The sequence below is a fragment of the Myodes glareolus genome, chromosome 11 (assembly GCF_982192425.1).
Source record: "Myodes glareolus chromosome 11, mMyoGla1.1, whole genome shotgun sequence".
Classification (NCBI taxonomy): Eukaryota; Metazoa; Chordata; class Mammalia; order Rodentia; family Cricetidae; genus Myodes; species Myodes glareolus.
The window spans coordinates 80,450,740-80,465,904 of NC_142036.1; the positions used below are offsets into that span (position 1 = coordinate 80,450,740).

At 40.6% G+C, this 15,165-nt stretch overlaps 1 protein-coding gene across 5 annotated transcripts in view; it reads right to left on the bottom strand.

Moving 5' to 3' along the window:
* Nucleotides 1-2,184: 2,184 nt before the first annotated feature.
* The window catches only part of Immp2l (inner mitochondrial membrane peptidase subunit 2), an 845,970-nt gene continuing 832,989 nt past the window's right edge, over nucleotides 2,185-15,165 (bottom strand). For all 5 annotated transcript variants that reach the window (XM_085697717.2, XM_085697718.2, XM_085697716.2 and 2 more), the window contains one exon: nucleotides 2,185-2,470. In XM_085697717.2, the coding sequence (XP_085553843.2) occupies nucleotides 2,351-2,470 (120 nt within the window). In that variant the 3' untranslated portion in view covers nucleotides 2,185-2,350. The remainder of the gene's footprint in view (nucleotides 2,471-15,165) is intronic.

Here is a 15,165-nt window from a genome sequence, read left to right on the forward strand (position 1 = left end):
TTAATGAGCACTGGGTATTGACTGCTGGTGATGTGCCATGCAGCTAGAGAATGCAAAACTGAGCCCTTACCTCTTCTCTTCTCTGATGACTTGTAACCTTGAGTTAACAGCTTGAAGAATGACGCAGGCCATTGGCACAGGTAGCAAGGCTGATCCCTGACTGTTTAAACTGTTAAAACATTGACTTCTTATGGGCCAGTGATAGGCGACTGCTTTCCCAGTGCCCCCTTCACTTCCTTTTGATCCTACCCTCATGTCAGTAATCTCTCTTCAAATGTCAATTCTATAATCTTCAGTCTTCAGAGTTCCTATTTGCTAGGAACTCAAGTTTTAATACCATATATATTAAATATTTTACATTTAATCCCAAGAGAAATATTTTGTCATGGGGGGGCTCAAAACTTAGAAGAGCAATATTTGGTCAAGTATGAATTAAAGTAAGAGTGAGAAATTCAGACTGGGGAAGAGAATCAATGGGATTGAGGGACTAATGATTCACTGAAAGACTTTTGTCAGTTCTGCATTTTGTCAGTTTCATGGCTTTGCTGATAGTCAGGCATGGATGGAGAAGGGGCTTGTGGTACCCCTCACTGTCACGAATTTCAGAAAGAAGGGGAGCCATTGCCTTTAGCTGTGGACCCAATAGTGAGTCCACTTGCAGCCAATGGCTAATTCTGACACAATGCTCACACAGATGGCCCTGGTTAAACGAAATGCTCGCTGAAAACAAGAATCGTGAATCTACAAAGCTGTGCTCTATGCGCTGCCATACAGTTCGTGAACCGGGCAAGAGACTGGAGATTGAAACAAACAAAGACTCACAGACAGAGAGAGACATGGGCCATCCTATGGAACGCCCCCTATTGTGTACCAGAGCCGCTAGAGATTATTAACTGATAGCCACACCCCAGCCAAACACACCACAAACCACTCCCCTGCCATGAGAAACCCCTGAGGGTCTCGTGCTCACAGCAGCTGCAGGCTGTCTCAAAGCAGAGGAAAACAAGTTGTTTACAAGAAATTCAGGATCTGGGGGTTCACAGCTCCCAACACATTGCAACTGGTTAGGGTGAGGAGACAAGAATGGATGTGGGAGAATGTGTTGCAAACATATATGAAATGATCACAGAACAACAATTCATCAAATGAATGTAATATAAAAGGTAAATATAATTCTGACCAACCTGAGCATGTAAGAGCTTGATGTTTGCTGAATCAGCAGAAGTCTAGATACATGATTAGTAAAACTCATATTCTCCTATGACTGTTCTTGTTGTCATTCTACACCTGTCTACCATAGTGAACTAGAATCTACATTTGCAAGATGGAATAGAATAAAAAGTGACCTGATGAACAGTAGAAAGTGGACTTAAGTCTTGCTCTGATCATTGCAAACCTTCCACCAATGGTAAGCAAAGGTGTTTAATTAAGGTCATTGCCTCCTCTGCAGGGAGTGTGTGTCCTTCTTTAGACAAGTGACAGATGCTGTCACTCCACTATTAAATCTGATTTCAATATTAGAGAGTGAGAGGCTGGGAAATCACCTGGGTTAAAAAAAATCAAACTTTGTTAATCTGGATTTGATTATTTTCCATTTCACTTAGAACTTTTCCCTAAATGTGATAAAATGCTGAACCAATGAACTTATTCATCATTGTGAACAGGCATGGGATTGCTCAGAAGTTTTATATTTAAAAAGGCCAATAAAAAACACTCAGTTTTTGTCAAGTATTGACAGAACATTTTTTGCCATTACTTTAATTTCTGTCTTGGATAAGAGATAAAACGTTTTTCATTAGTGGATGTTTGGTTACCTGATAATTAAACACCCCAAATGAGATCAGTACAAATCACTGTTTTATTTGACATCACACACGTTCCTGGTCCTTCCTAACTGGCTGTCACTTTTCTGTGGATACCATCAATTACAATACAATCACTATCCTTATATGCATAATATTGGTATCCCTGTTCTGTCTTAACATTAAAAGACAAATCATCTTCAATGCACATTAATTTTAAAAATATTTCAGCAGTAGGCTTCAAGGAAAAATCTCATCCATAACTATGCACATTTTCTAGCTTAGCTCCATTAATATGCACAGGTAGAATGCTTTCATGTTCTCCAAGGCCTGCATATTTTTGGTGATAAACAATATGGAATTAAATACAACACAAAGCCAGTTATCATTTAATACTGTTTAATAGTGAAAATCTTTTTTTTTTTTTTGTGAAATTCCAGACCACCTTAAAGAAATACAGAGGTCTCTTGTTCAGCATCATTAGAGCATCTCTTGGGTAGGATGCTTCTGGTGTCTGCAGCTCCTCCTGCGATGGGCCTTTCACGCGGTCACTCATCGTTACTATGGATTGGGAAGCGCTCTGGAGGAAGCACAGATTCCAGTCTCTGCCAGCGCTCTGGAGGCCACAAGATATGTGTGGCATGAGCATGCAGAAGTCCCAGAGAAACCTGAATTCAGGGGAAACACAGAGACGAAACAATGAAATGTCATAAGTGTGAAATGTCGTACTGACCATTATAAACAGCTTGAAAATGCACATTTGATTCAGGTCTCTGCTGTGTCATGGAAAGACTACGACTGAAAACAGAAAACACTTACCATCATTTTCCTAGGGACTTGACAGCTATCAGAACCTGAACAGGCATTTGAGGGAATAATTGTTTTAATTTTCTAGAACAAGAATCTATTTTAGAGAAGTTTAAAAAGTCATGTATATACAATGCATTGGAACCTGGCTTCAGTACTGGGATGACTCCAACATGAACCTCCACCCTCAACAGATCTAGGAAACACAAATCCAGTCTATAATCTCAGACGTCTCTAGAGCTATTGCCTGAGAGAGACCCTCATAAAACAGTCATAGAGACCCAAGTACACATTTGTATCTCCAAAGCATTGTTCCATTGCTGGATGAGCAATCAAGAGTTCAGGTGTGACTCTGGGTGGAGACTGCTCTCGGAGAAAGGAGGAGAGCACAGGATAAATGAAGTGGAAGACTAGTAGAGAGAAAACACCAAGTTCATGGCAGACTGAAAACAAAACATCATTTGTAGAGGTGAGCATAGCTCTGCTGGGAGAGAAGAAACCAAAAAGAGACTGTAACAAATATAGATAGGATCAGCTCAAGGGAGAGAAAGAGGCCCTGGGGACTTAGGAATGGTGTCTTTCCTTCTAATAATTCTGAAAATAAAACTTAAAAATATGCACAAAATTGGCTCTACCCAGCAAACATCATGTCACCTGTACTTTGCTGCAGAAATTCACTACTGTAGAAATAGTGACTACTTTGCTGTAGAAATCTCACTACATCTCTGCACACACATCAACATATACATTATACTTGTCTGCACACACCAGCATGTACATTATACTTGTCTGCGCACACAACGGCATACACATTACACTTATCTGCACATATATCAGCATATACATTATACTTGTCTGCACACACCAGCATGTACATTATACCTGTCTGTGCACACAACAGTATACACATTATACTTATCTGCACACACATCAGCATATACATTATACTTGTCTGCACATACATTAGCATATACATTATATTTTTCTGCACACATATCAGCATATACATTATACTTCTCTGCACACACATCAGCATATACATTATACTTGTTTTCTTTTGAAAGTTACTAATATCCTTTGGCACTTATGCCTAAATACTTCAAAATGTATCTGAGAAGTAAAACCTTTCTGACATAAGCACATTGCCTTTGCCATACACCAAGTATCTCATATTAATACAGTAATACAGCTCATACACAGTTCATATTCAACATATTGCAGTTGCCCTAATGGAAGTCTTTTAGAATCATTTATTTTCAAAATCTAGTCTCATCAAGGATCTCAGACTACTACATCTGCTGTTGTAAGATTGCTTCCATGCCTCCAATTTACTCTATCCAGGGTTCAAGACACTGACTTGTACAATGGCCTATTGCTTAACTTCCCTGGGTTTTTCACTAATGAAAAGATGAAAGGTAAATGCTTTGGCAAGAAAAAATATATAGTTAATATTGTATTTTTCCAGCTCTGTTTGGTTAGGGGGCATGAAATATCACTTCCCCCAACTACTGAAATACAAAGTTCAATAGCTTAAAGTGAGGGTGACTCAAGATCTCTATCAGTTAACACACACTCTAATTTTAAGATAATAAACAATATACAGAGATATTTAGAAACAGTTTAAATATCTTTAATGTCAACTTATCATATTGTTTTATTGCACATCACTATTGTGTCTTAATTATTTACACTGGATCTTAAAAGGTGATTTTTATCTATTTCTTTTTTATTTTAATTGGCAATTTCTTTATGAAGATATCTCTTTCTCTCTTAACATCAACTGCTTGTATTTCTTCTGCTAATTTGTCATGTTTTTACATTATCTTATATTACAGTATGTGTGCACATGTGTGGGTCCAGAGCTAGGGTCTCACTTAGCAGCCCAGGTTAGCCTGAAACTCACTATTTGGCTCAGACTCAGACTGTACTGGTACTCAGAGAAATTCTACTTCCACAACCTCCTGCAAGGCCTCCTTCATTTTTTTTTTGTTCTTTGTTTGTTTTTTTCTTTCAAGTCAAAACACATTACTATCTTCTGCTTGTTTGTAGGATGTTTGTTGGTCATCTCAGGCTATCACTGGGCTTCTGTGTGTCCTTTAGATGGGTCACCTTCAGCCTTTAAGCACTTCTTAGTTTTCAGTAGACAGGGTATTTCGGACTCACCCCGGACCTCATACCTGGTCCATGTGTAATCACTTATTTCCTGCAGTGCTTTGGTTTCTTTCAGCAAGGAGTGTCAATTATAAGCAACATCTGGTACCAGGTGTGCTGATGGTCTTGGGTTTTGTTTCAGAAAATAAATAAATAAATAAATAAATAAATAAATAAATAAATAAGGTAACCAGTACCCCAAAGCTGCTCTTCACCTATCACCTTTATATTTTATCTCACTTCTTCCATAGTAACTGGGTGGTTTCCTTAAACATTTAAATATTCATATGTATGATTCTAAAATATATAAAAATATTTTGAACATAACTGTATCATAATTTCTGCCTACACCGGAGTAAAAATGGAGTTTTCTTGGCAATCATTTTGGTGGCTGAATAATTACATATTCTGTTGCCAATGTTTGCAGCCTACAATTCAGGAGAGTTATACAGAAAGAAGGTTCACTGTGGCTCGTGTTTATGAAAGCAAGAGGTTGGGGTACACAAATGGTGACAGCCTTTGTCCTGGAGGACTGCAGATGGGAAGCAGGGTACATGCATGTGTACACATGTCTGTCTGGTTCCCTCTTTCCTTTGGTAAATCTGTGAAGACTTTGTCATAGAAGCTCTACTTTAAAGCCTTTATGTAATTTGATCACCTCCCAAACACCCCATCTTCCATCACCTAGCTTCCCACCTTTCTAATACTTTACCGTGGGAGGAAATTCCAGTGTAAATTCCTGGGGAAGACCATTTCTCTCCATAGCAGCTCAAATACATTTTATTGTAAGGATGTTGGCTGTATCCACAGTTGGTTTAAATCTTTCTTTCCTTCCCAAGTGATTTATGTTTCCAATTTATAAGCAGATTCATTTGTTTCTACTTACATTCAGTATTAATATTTGTTTTTAATTCATTTTTATTCAATTTGAGAATGTCCAAAAGTCAAAATTACTTTTTAAATGAGGAAAATGTCTTCTCCTTCTTAATGATGCTCAGATCCTAATCACTAGCTAGAAATTTACATCAACGAGCCAACAGAATTTAGGCTGCTAATCAATTGGTCTCAGAATCATAGGAGTAATATGAATTCTCTCATGGGTTGGAATGTCATTACGAAAGCACTTAAGTGTGATAAGTGGGTAGACAGAAACATGTTCTAGAATACCCTAGACAGCCATGGCAACATAGGAGTGGGAAGACGGCTCAACCAGGTAAGTTCCTGCCACGTAAGCATGAGTACCCGAGAATGATTCCCAGCACCCACATAAGAAGGGATGGAGGTGTGAGAGCATGCTCCTGTAATGCCTACTGTGGGGACAGAGAGACAGGAGGATTCCTGGAACTCAATGGTCTGCCAGGCTAGCTGAGTGAATCTAGCTGGATGCACAAGGCACAATGCACAAGGCACAAGGCCCTGTCTAAAAAATGAGGTGGAAAGCAACTGAAAAGAACAGTTGATATCAACATTTAACTCCTTTAAGCATGCTCACTCATGTGCATGCACACCCCCATGCACGTACACATGCACACACGTACACATGCACACACATACACACACACACACACAAAACCATGCCAACAGTGTTACCAGCTAGGAAATACTTCACTGGATGTGGGTGAAATTGCAATTTCTGCTTAGCTTTGCTCAAGTCTACATTCAGTTGCGTTAAAGAACAGTGGTCTCCATTTCCCCCATCATAACCCAGTTGTATCTCACGCACTGAGTTGCTTTTCCAAGCTGTTTAACTTTGATCATAAGGGTGATTTGCCAATGTTTTATCTTGGCTGAGCTGTTGCCAATACATTTACTTGCTTGCTTAGTTTGGAGCGCAGTTTTAGAGGCAGTGATTTAATTCTGATTTAATACTCCACACTCATTTTACTGAAACTAATCTTGTTTTTTTTTCTTATTCTGAAAATATATTTAAGGTACGATTCTCACTTTCTGAAAGAGTTAATCTTACAAATTATAAATAGCAGTGGTAAAACTTCTGGGGGATAATATGATTATTATTTAAAATGGTGATATAGGAATGTGAAATTCAAGCTTTCAAAGTACTGATATTAATATGTACAGAAAATGCTTAATCACTTGTTGAATTATCTTGCAATGATTATTTAATTTTTTTATTGGTAAGTGTCTACAGATAAAGGGAGAATACAGTGAATATAGAAATACCTGAAATTAAAAAGTAGATGAACTTTTTAAAATTAAGAGTTAGGTGTTGGGCATAGCTCTGGTCTCCCCACCCGCACTGTTAGTGAGTGTCTGTAGATAAGTAAAACAGAATTCAGATGTACAAGGAAATTTATCTTAATAAGCAGTGCACGTGATCAGAGAGGTTTGGCAAATCCAAAATCTGCTCAGAGACACCAGCAGAATGGAGAGCCAGGGGAAGGCTGCGGTCAGTGGGGAGGCGGGGACAGCTGATGGGCAGAGACGGTGTAGTGCAAGCTGCTTGCTCCCTCTCTTCTAGCACTGCATGCACTGTGTAACTCAGTCTACTGTTCGACTCAGGCCTTCGACTGACTGAGGAGGCCCACCCACATGGAAGACCGACTGTTTCATTGAAAAACAAAAACCATCTAGAATATTATCTGACAACATATCTGAGCACTGTGACCCAGCCAAAGTGACACATAAAATCAACACCTGGCCTACTTAGTCACACACCCACCCTCGCCCTTTGTTTTGTTCCATGCTACAGAAGGCAGTCTTTTGCATGATTACATACATGACTCATGTCTCACAATGACGCATGAAGAAAATGCTGTCTCTTTTATAAGCAAAGAAACCAATAATAGCAAAAATATTTTGCAGTTAACACCAAAATAAATGATTTTCTACATCACAGTTATTATCCCAATATGGCAGTTCTGACAAACAAAGGGGCACAGACAAGTCAGCACAAACAGAATAAAATAGTCCTGGACTAAACAGAACGTGGCCACCATGACTCTGTTGGGCCATGTAAATTCCTGAGAATATCAGAATCATCAAAAGCAAATGGGCACAACTGTATCCCTCCAAATTCATGGGATGAAATCCACATACCGAGTAGACTTCAGGATTTGACCAGGACTGCCTGTACAGAAGTCATGAAGTTAAAATGAGACCATGATGCAGATTCATTTGTATTCTTGCAGCCGGAGATTCAGACACAGTCGAAGCCCAGGCACGCATACATGCAGGGGAAAGAACGTAAGGACTCATAGTGAAAGCCCTACCTGCAATCCATGAAAAGAGGGCTTACAAGAGACCCAACCTGCTGGTCCTTTGATCTTGGACTATTTTCTCTAGAGCTATGAGAAAATAAATTCCTCTTGTTTAAGTTACCAATGCTGTATTTTGTTATCACAGACCTAGAAAATGAGTATACATGCAAACAAGAAGAAATACAAAGTCAGATTCATGATGTATCCAAATACTCAAACCAGGGAAAAAAGAACATATTAAGGGGAAAGGGGAAAAATATCATTAAAGAAGGGAAGAGAAATGTTTAGTCTATAAAACAGGTTTCCATTAGGTTAACCATGACCAACTGTTACAGTTTGGCCTTGATGTCCCTAAAAGCCGGTATATTATAGCTTGTCCCCTAGCTCTTCTGGTCCTATATAGGATAGGGACTAGTGGGAGGTCTTCTACCAACCCTGGATGTGCTCGCTCTCTTTCTCTCTCTCTTTCTCCCCCCCACCTCTGTCCCACTTTCTGGCTCCCCAGTCAAAACACAGTTTCTCCGAATGCTGCTGCCGAGATGAACTGCTTTGTCTCTGGCCCCAAAGGAGCAGGCCAACCAATCACGGGCTAAAACCTCTCAAACTGGGGCTCAGACAAATCGCTCCCCCTTTTAGAAGCTTATCATCTTGTACGTTGAGTTGGGTTTTAATTATTGTTTTCAGTCAGAGTATCATTATGTATCCCTGGCTAGTCTAGAGCTCACAGAGGTCTTCCTGCTTCAGCCTCTCCAGTGCTGAAATGAAAGCCATTGGCTATGATGCCTGGCTTGTCTTGTGTATTTACTATAATAACAGAAAGCTGACTACAGTACCAGCCACACCAGTGTCACAGCGAGAGCTGATCATCCCTGATCCTTACGCACAGGTCTATGCTTCCTTTAATGAGTTTGCAGTATTGTTTAGATATTGAAAACGAACATCCACAGCACATTTATGGACGCATACTAAAGGATGATTGAAAACTCCTACCAGGTCTCTGGATTGTTAATATCTGCTGAAGGAGGAAACAGGTTCATCTGTATGTAATAATGAGCCCTTTACAATTAATCCCTTGTCCCTAGAGAGCACTGAGCACACAGATTAGGAATCAACCATCTAGAATAATAGTCACTGCCTTGCTTTGACTGTATACTATTGGATAAGCAAACAGTTTTAGAACTCACCAAAAATCCATGAAACTGGACACTAGGCAAAGTCCAAATTCTCATTTCTAAGTGATGCACAGGCATCGGGTTGTTTTCACACCTAGCATGGCACTGTACACATCAGTCTGAAGGTTGATGCTCTTGACCTTAGAGAGCACCGCTTCAGGAAACACCATTAGTACCAGCTGGAACGTGGTTCACGCTATCCGTCACCTCGTTTGTTTTGTCTACAAAATGCCAAGGAACCACATGAACTAAATTCCTACTGAATTGCTTGTCTTTGATCGAATTGGCTCCACTGAGAAGTTATTTTGGCTTCTGGTAGGCAGACATACTTGTCCCCAGCCCAGCTCTCTTTCAGGTGCCAGGGGCACAGGTGTGTGAAGCTGTGCTCCCCTCCTCCCTCTCTGTAGGCCTGCAGCGTTCAGAACACACCTCCATTTCTTGGCGTCAGGAGCCTTGTCTTGAAGGAAGGCCTCGCAAGGGCAAAGTAAGGACAGGTAAAAAAGAGACTTCGAAGGTTGGAGAGAGGAGAAAACAAAGAAAATAAAGAAGGATGCCAGTGGGACCGAAGGTTCTTCTAAGAAGATGCTTGGTGCAGAGGTGAGAACAGGAGAGGATCAGTGTGTGAAGTGTGACAAAGCACTAGAAGCTCATTAGGTTTAAATGGTTTTAACCAGGAAAACTAAACACAATACGTCCATATTATTAACAAAGAAAATTTGTCTTTGCTGAATCTACTTCATAGCATAAGAGGCAGAGGTTTCCTCATGAACAAGGGCCAATGATATTTATTCTACAATATTAAACCCCCCATTACTGTGTTTGGAAGTCAAATCAAACTGAAGAAAGATCCGGACTTTGAAGGACAGCTGTTTAAAACAAGGACTGATTTATCAAGCCTCCATACAATGTCGATGCTTCAATCAGACAACCAAGGTCCTTTACTGATACATTTATTTGTTTGTTTACTTATTTATTTGTTTACTTATTTACTCCTTTTGTGTTTCTGTGTGTGAGTGTGGGCACTGTGCACACGTGAAGGTCAGGGGACAACTTGTAGGACTCTCATTTTACCATGTGAGTCTGGGAACTGAACTCAAGTCACCGGCCTCAGTGGCAAACGCCTTTACCCATGAAGCCTTCTCGCTGGCCCTCCAAACATCTTGATTCTGCACTCTCCTTTAAGAAAAACATTTAATATTCTTTAGAAAGCATTATCTGGAGACAGAAGGCTTCTCTAATCACTGATAATATGTTGCAACAAGGGAATGGCACTACCCACCTCCATGATCCCAAGGTGGTTTATCCACAAAACTGAGCAGATAAACCCAGTTTGTGACAAATGGACACATGAAGAGTGCCTCCTTCATCAGTAAATGACTCCCTCTTACACAAAGGTACTACGGCATCGCAGCTTCTGTCCTTATTATGGTGAACTGCACAGGAGGCAAATGAGAAACATGTTGACCTGCCCCTCCCCCAAGGTTTTGGTTTCGATGACAACAAAACCAGACAGATGTGTAGGAATGGAAGAAAGAAAGAGGGATGCTCTCGAGGAAAAATGAAAAATGGGTGAGAAGGAAAAGCAAGGTACAGTGGGCAAGAAAATAATTAATTAATTTCTGGACAATGAATTTTAAGAATGAAGATATCATGTAGGTACAATATCTATTTATACATGTCATGGAACACTTTGTCTAAATTATGAAAAATAAAGTGTATGTATGATTACAGGGACAGAAAGTATGGGAAACATATAATTTTTAAAATGTGATTGCCTTACTTGTTCTTCAATAATTTTATACATTATATATATAGATAGATACATATTTATGTATATATATGCATTTATAACACACATTCTAATTACTCTCTACTCTAACTCTCTCAGTTCCCTCCCTGCTTTATCAAATTCCCATCTATTTTATTTTTACAACCCTCTGGTAGCAACACCTGACCAGATGTGAGCTATGAGGTATTATAATATGTAACAGAAGTGTTTATTCATCTCATGTAGTGTGCTAATTCATAATTTACCTGCATAAACATTAACGTGCTTGATTACAAGTGCTGTACTAGACTGTCAGGGCTATCGCCTATGTACGGTATAGGCATGGTTAGAGACAGATGTTAACATTACCACTGAGAAGTCTGGGTTCTGAAATATGCATTTCCAAGGTGTTAAATGTAGGATTTACATTTAAGTTATATATAAAAGTGAGTATTTCACCAAGGAGAACTAGTGCCATCAGGGTGAGGGACTTAATCCCAGGTAGGATGACAGCAGGCTGAAGCTAGAATCACAGAGAAAATGCCAGACATAGTCAGGGTCTCCAGGACATCATGATCTGGGAGGAAAGAGAGATGTTTAAGTACCACAGTGAAGCACAAGCCTGCCACACCACACAGTCACAGGAGCCATGCAGAGACTGCCTAGATTCATCTAAGATGGCTCAGCACCGGATAACTTCACTCTGCACGGCCTCTGCCAAATTTTCACATACAGAACCTTCTCTTAATTTTTCCAGTGAATTCCAGGTCAGGTAATCTGATAGGTTGACACAATGTAATATTTTCACATTGAAAAGGAAGAGCCCTGCTCCATGGAACACTCGGAATGACGCTCACTCAACTCCAGGACAAGCATTTTCTTTCGCTAACACCAATTTTAACTTTAATCATTTCAAAGCAATTTTCCCTCTCAAGACTTCACTTTAATCAGAATGCATTTCCAGGTCACTTCATGGCTTCTTCAGGATTCTCGCTAGACAACTACAGAATCATGCATAATCATCCTAGGCCCCCCAAGACACCTTCGGTAAGTAGTTAGTTCAACAGTTTATGCAAAAAAAAAATAGATACAAAACGGGCCTCTAGGGGTGTCTTCAGCTAATTTTCATGAATTAATTTCTCTGGATTAATGTTTATGTACCAGTATCCTTACCACATAATCAAATCACTGGAGGTGAAGTGGTCTAACTCCTCATTTTACAGCTTGATTAAGCAGGTGATGAAATACTTGAGTATAATTTGGATAGTGAGCAACTCACAGCACCCACATTAATCCACTGGGTGATGACAGTACCGACTGACGCCTTATTGCTTGCTTCTCTGCTTCTCGTAGCTCATGTCCTACATACCATTCTGATGTAGGAAATAAAAGCCCACATAAATACACGAGGAGAGATGTATACAAATCTTTATTCTCATTAAAACTGTCTAATGCCATATTTAGAAGCATTGGGCATGCAGCCACGGAGGGAGACAAACTTGTCATTAGTAAGAGGATAACCACAGCTCGTCCCGCTGTGATGGCGGATGCGGCCGATCCTCTGCTGAGAGTGCACCACTACTCATTTAGGTATATGATACCCACCTTTATCTAACATCTCTCTCGATTTCTTCTGCTTCCTCTTTTATCTTTTCTCTCAGAATGAAATAGAAGGGGCTCACAAAAATAAATAACCAGGAACAAAAGAAGATAAATAAAAGTGACAACTGCAGGGCCCAAGGGAGCCCCTGGGAAGAGCACTGCGCCTAATCCTCAGCTACCTGAGTGAAGTGGAAAACATGGTAACTTAACATACCTCCCCTTGGGAGCAGGGAACTTTCTTTTTAAACTCTTGGAAAAACTTTCAATTCATAAAGGAAGCTAGTTTCCCTATGGTGTGGGTTCTCTATAAAATACTTCTGACAGTGACACAGGACAATGACAGGATATACAAGAGGAGCCCCAGTGAGGGCCCAGTATTGATGACGTCACCAAAACCAGAGCCCTCAAACCAGACCAACAACTCAGTGCAACAAATACTCGCGGGTAACAATATATGCACTAAAGGACTCACTGTGTCACACTACAGTTTCCACAAGATTTTTCTTTCCCTTTACATTTTATCTTCTTTTATTTATGGAGGAGGTTGTAAGGGTAGAAGGTGAATGAGGAGGGGATGGGGAGATGAATGGGATCAAGATCCATGATGTGAAATCCACAAAGAATCAATAAAAAGTTAAATTTGAAAAACAATGTTTCCAATGTAAGGTCTAATGTGGGATACTTTATGGATCATAAGTTACAACATCCACATAAATAGCAAGTCTCTCCCAAAAGACAGTAGCTGAGTTCAGGAGTTGACAATCTGATGTATACTGTTCTGCTAGAGGCTAAGGTGACATGGTTATATATGGAACTTTCTGGAGAGCTCACTTGTTCCAATAATTAGAACTTAGCTTCCACCAAGGTTTGGGTACATAGCATGTCTTTCACCTTTTTGTTTCTTACATCTATAAGAGCAGAGTGAGTCGGAACCAGAACCCATACATGCTTCCTTGCTGCTCACCCAGAATACTCTTAGCTCGCAACAGAAGCCTACAAATTCCAAAACTGTGCATATAGAGGAATGAGACAATAAAATAAAGCATAACTGAAGGCCTGATCTTAACTCTGGTAGCATTGTTTTCTCTGAAAGATCTTTTAGGCATTGTAGGCTTTAAATAAGCATCCATACAGCAAGTGCACCTCACCGAGATCAATGCTGGCAACACCCCACAGCAACGTCTGCATTTCTGAGCAAATCTCCATGAGAGTCAATGCCCTCTTCAACTGAACGCATCTGGCACAGAAGAGTCCCTTACTTGGGCTCAAACATTTGACTCCCATGTGTGTGATTATGAAGGTGGGGGAAGCAGTATAAAGCCACAGAGACCTGAGTGCATGAAGATTTACTGACAAAGTGGCCAAAAACTTTCAAGATCATGCTACAGCTTTGGAGTGGTAGACAGTGCCCCACGTTGCCAAGATCCTACCCCCTAAGCCTAGCGTTTATCCTACACATTCTGAGCTCTATGAAATATGCTTCCTATGACATTTTATTTGACTAGTAGGAAGAAAAGAACATACCAGAATGAATTTGTGCCACGTGCCACTGAGCTACCTGGTATGCTGCACTGCAAACTCTCGTGAAACAATAGCATCCTTGAGGATTTCACATTTCAGATTACTACCAGCTCCACAAAAGCCAAAACAAGCTCCGAAATGTGACTCATAATCACCAGGTAGCAGAATTGGGGCTCAAAAAACCAGCACTGTTTCTTAGTTTAAATTCCTACTTGCTGTACCTGCCAGTGAAATGAGGTGTAGAGCTCTGGAAATCGGAATGGTTGGCAAGGGGCCCTGTGCCAATGCTTGCTCGGCTTGCACTCTCCCCAGCGAGGAGTGAAGCCTTTCATTCTCTGCAGAAAACACCAACATTGCGCATTGAGGTTTGTACACAGCCATGCTAGTCTGTTTGGGAAGTACCGCTGATTTGTAGCAGCGCAGAATGTAGCAAGCCACTGGGCTGTGAGGAACATTTGCTGGCAGTGACAGCAAAGACAGTGCCTGTTACAGCAGTATGGTTATGTCAATGTACATAAAAGCAGCGAAGAAATGTGGCAAGGCTCTAAGCTGCGCCCCTTTGACTCCACACAACAGCTATGCAACCACTTGCTGAGAAGGGCGCGTGTGCCGCCTACTCGGGCGCAGGGTACACAGATTGACTTCGGGGACTGAGTTTACAATTCATAGGGGGATACTCTGTGTACGGCAGAAATGGAGGAGTGAGCGCTGCAGGAAATGAGAGTCATCTGCTAAGTAACAGGAAGAATTGGGAAGAGAAAGACAGGTTCGAAACTAACTGGGGAAGCTTCCATTGACGGCAACCCACGGGAGAAAAGGCAAAGACAGAGAAGTATAGTCACGAGATTTTACACAGTAGTAGTAGCAAGAACACAGCTCTGTATGGAAGGAAAGTAACGACGGTGCTCTCTGAATGTAGAGCAGCAGCCCCGGCATGCTATAAAAGGCTCATCATAAATGTGTCTCTTTTGCTCTTTTTCCAATCCGCCTCAACTTGTGCCCCCCTTGAAAAGGAATTGCTTGGTAGCACTTCTGGCATTGGCATGTTCTACTTCTGCCTCCAGGAAGGATTTCCCCTGCTTGTTCCAGTATAACTCTTCTTCATCCTCACAGAGAGTTTATTT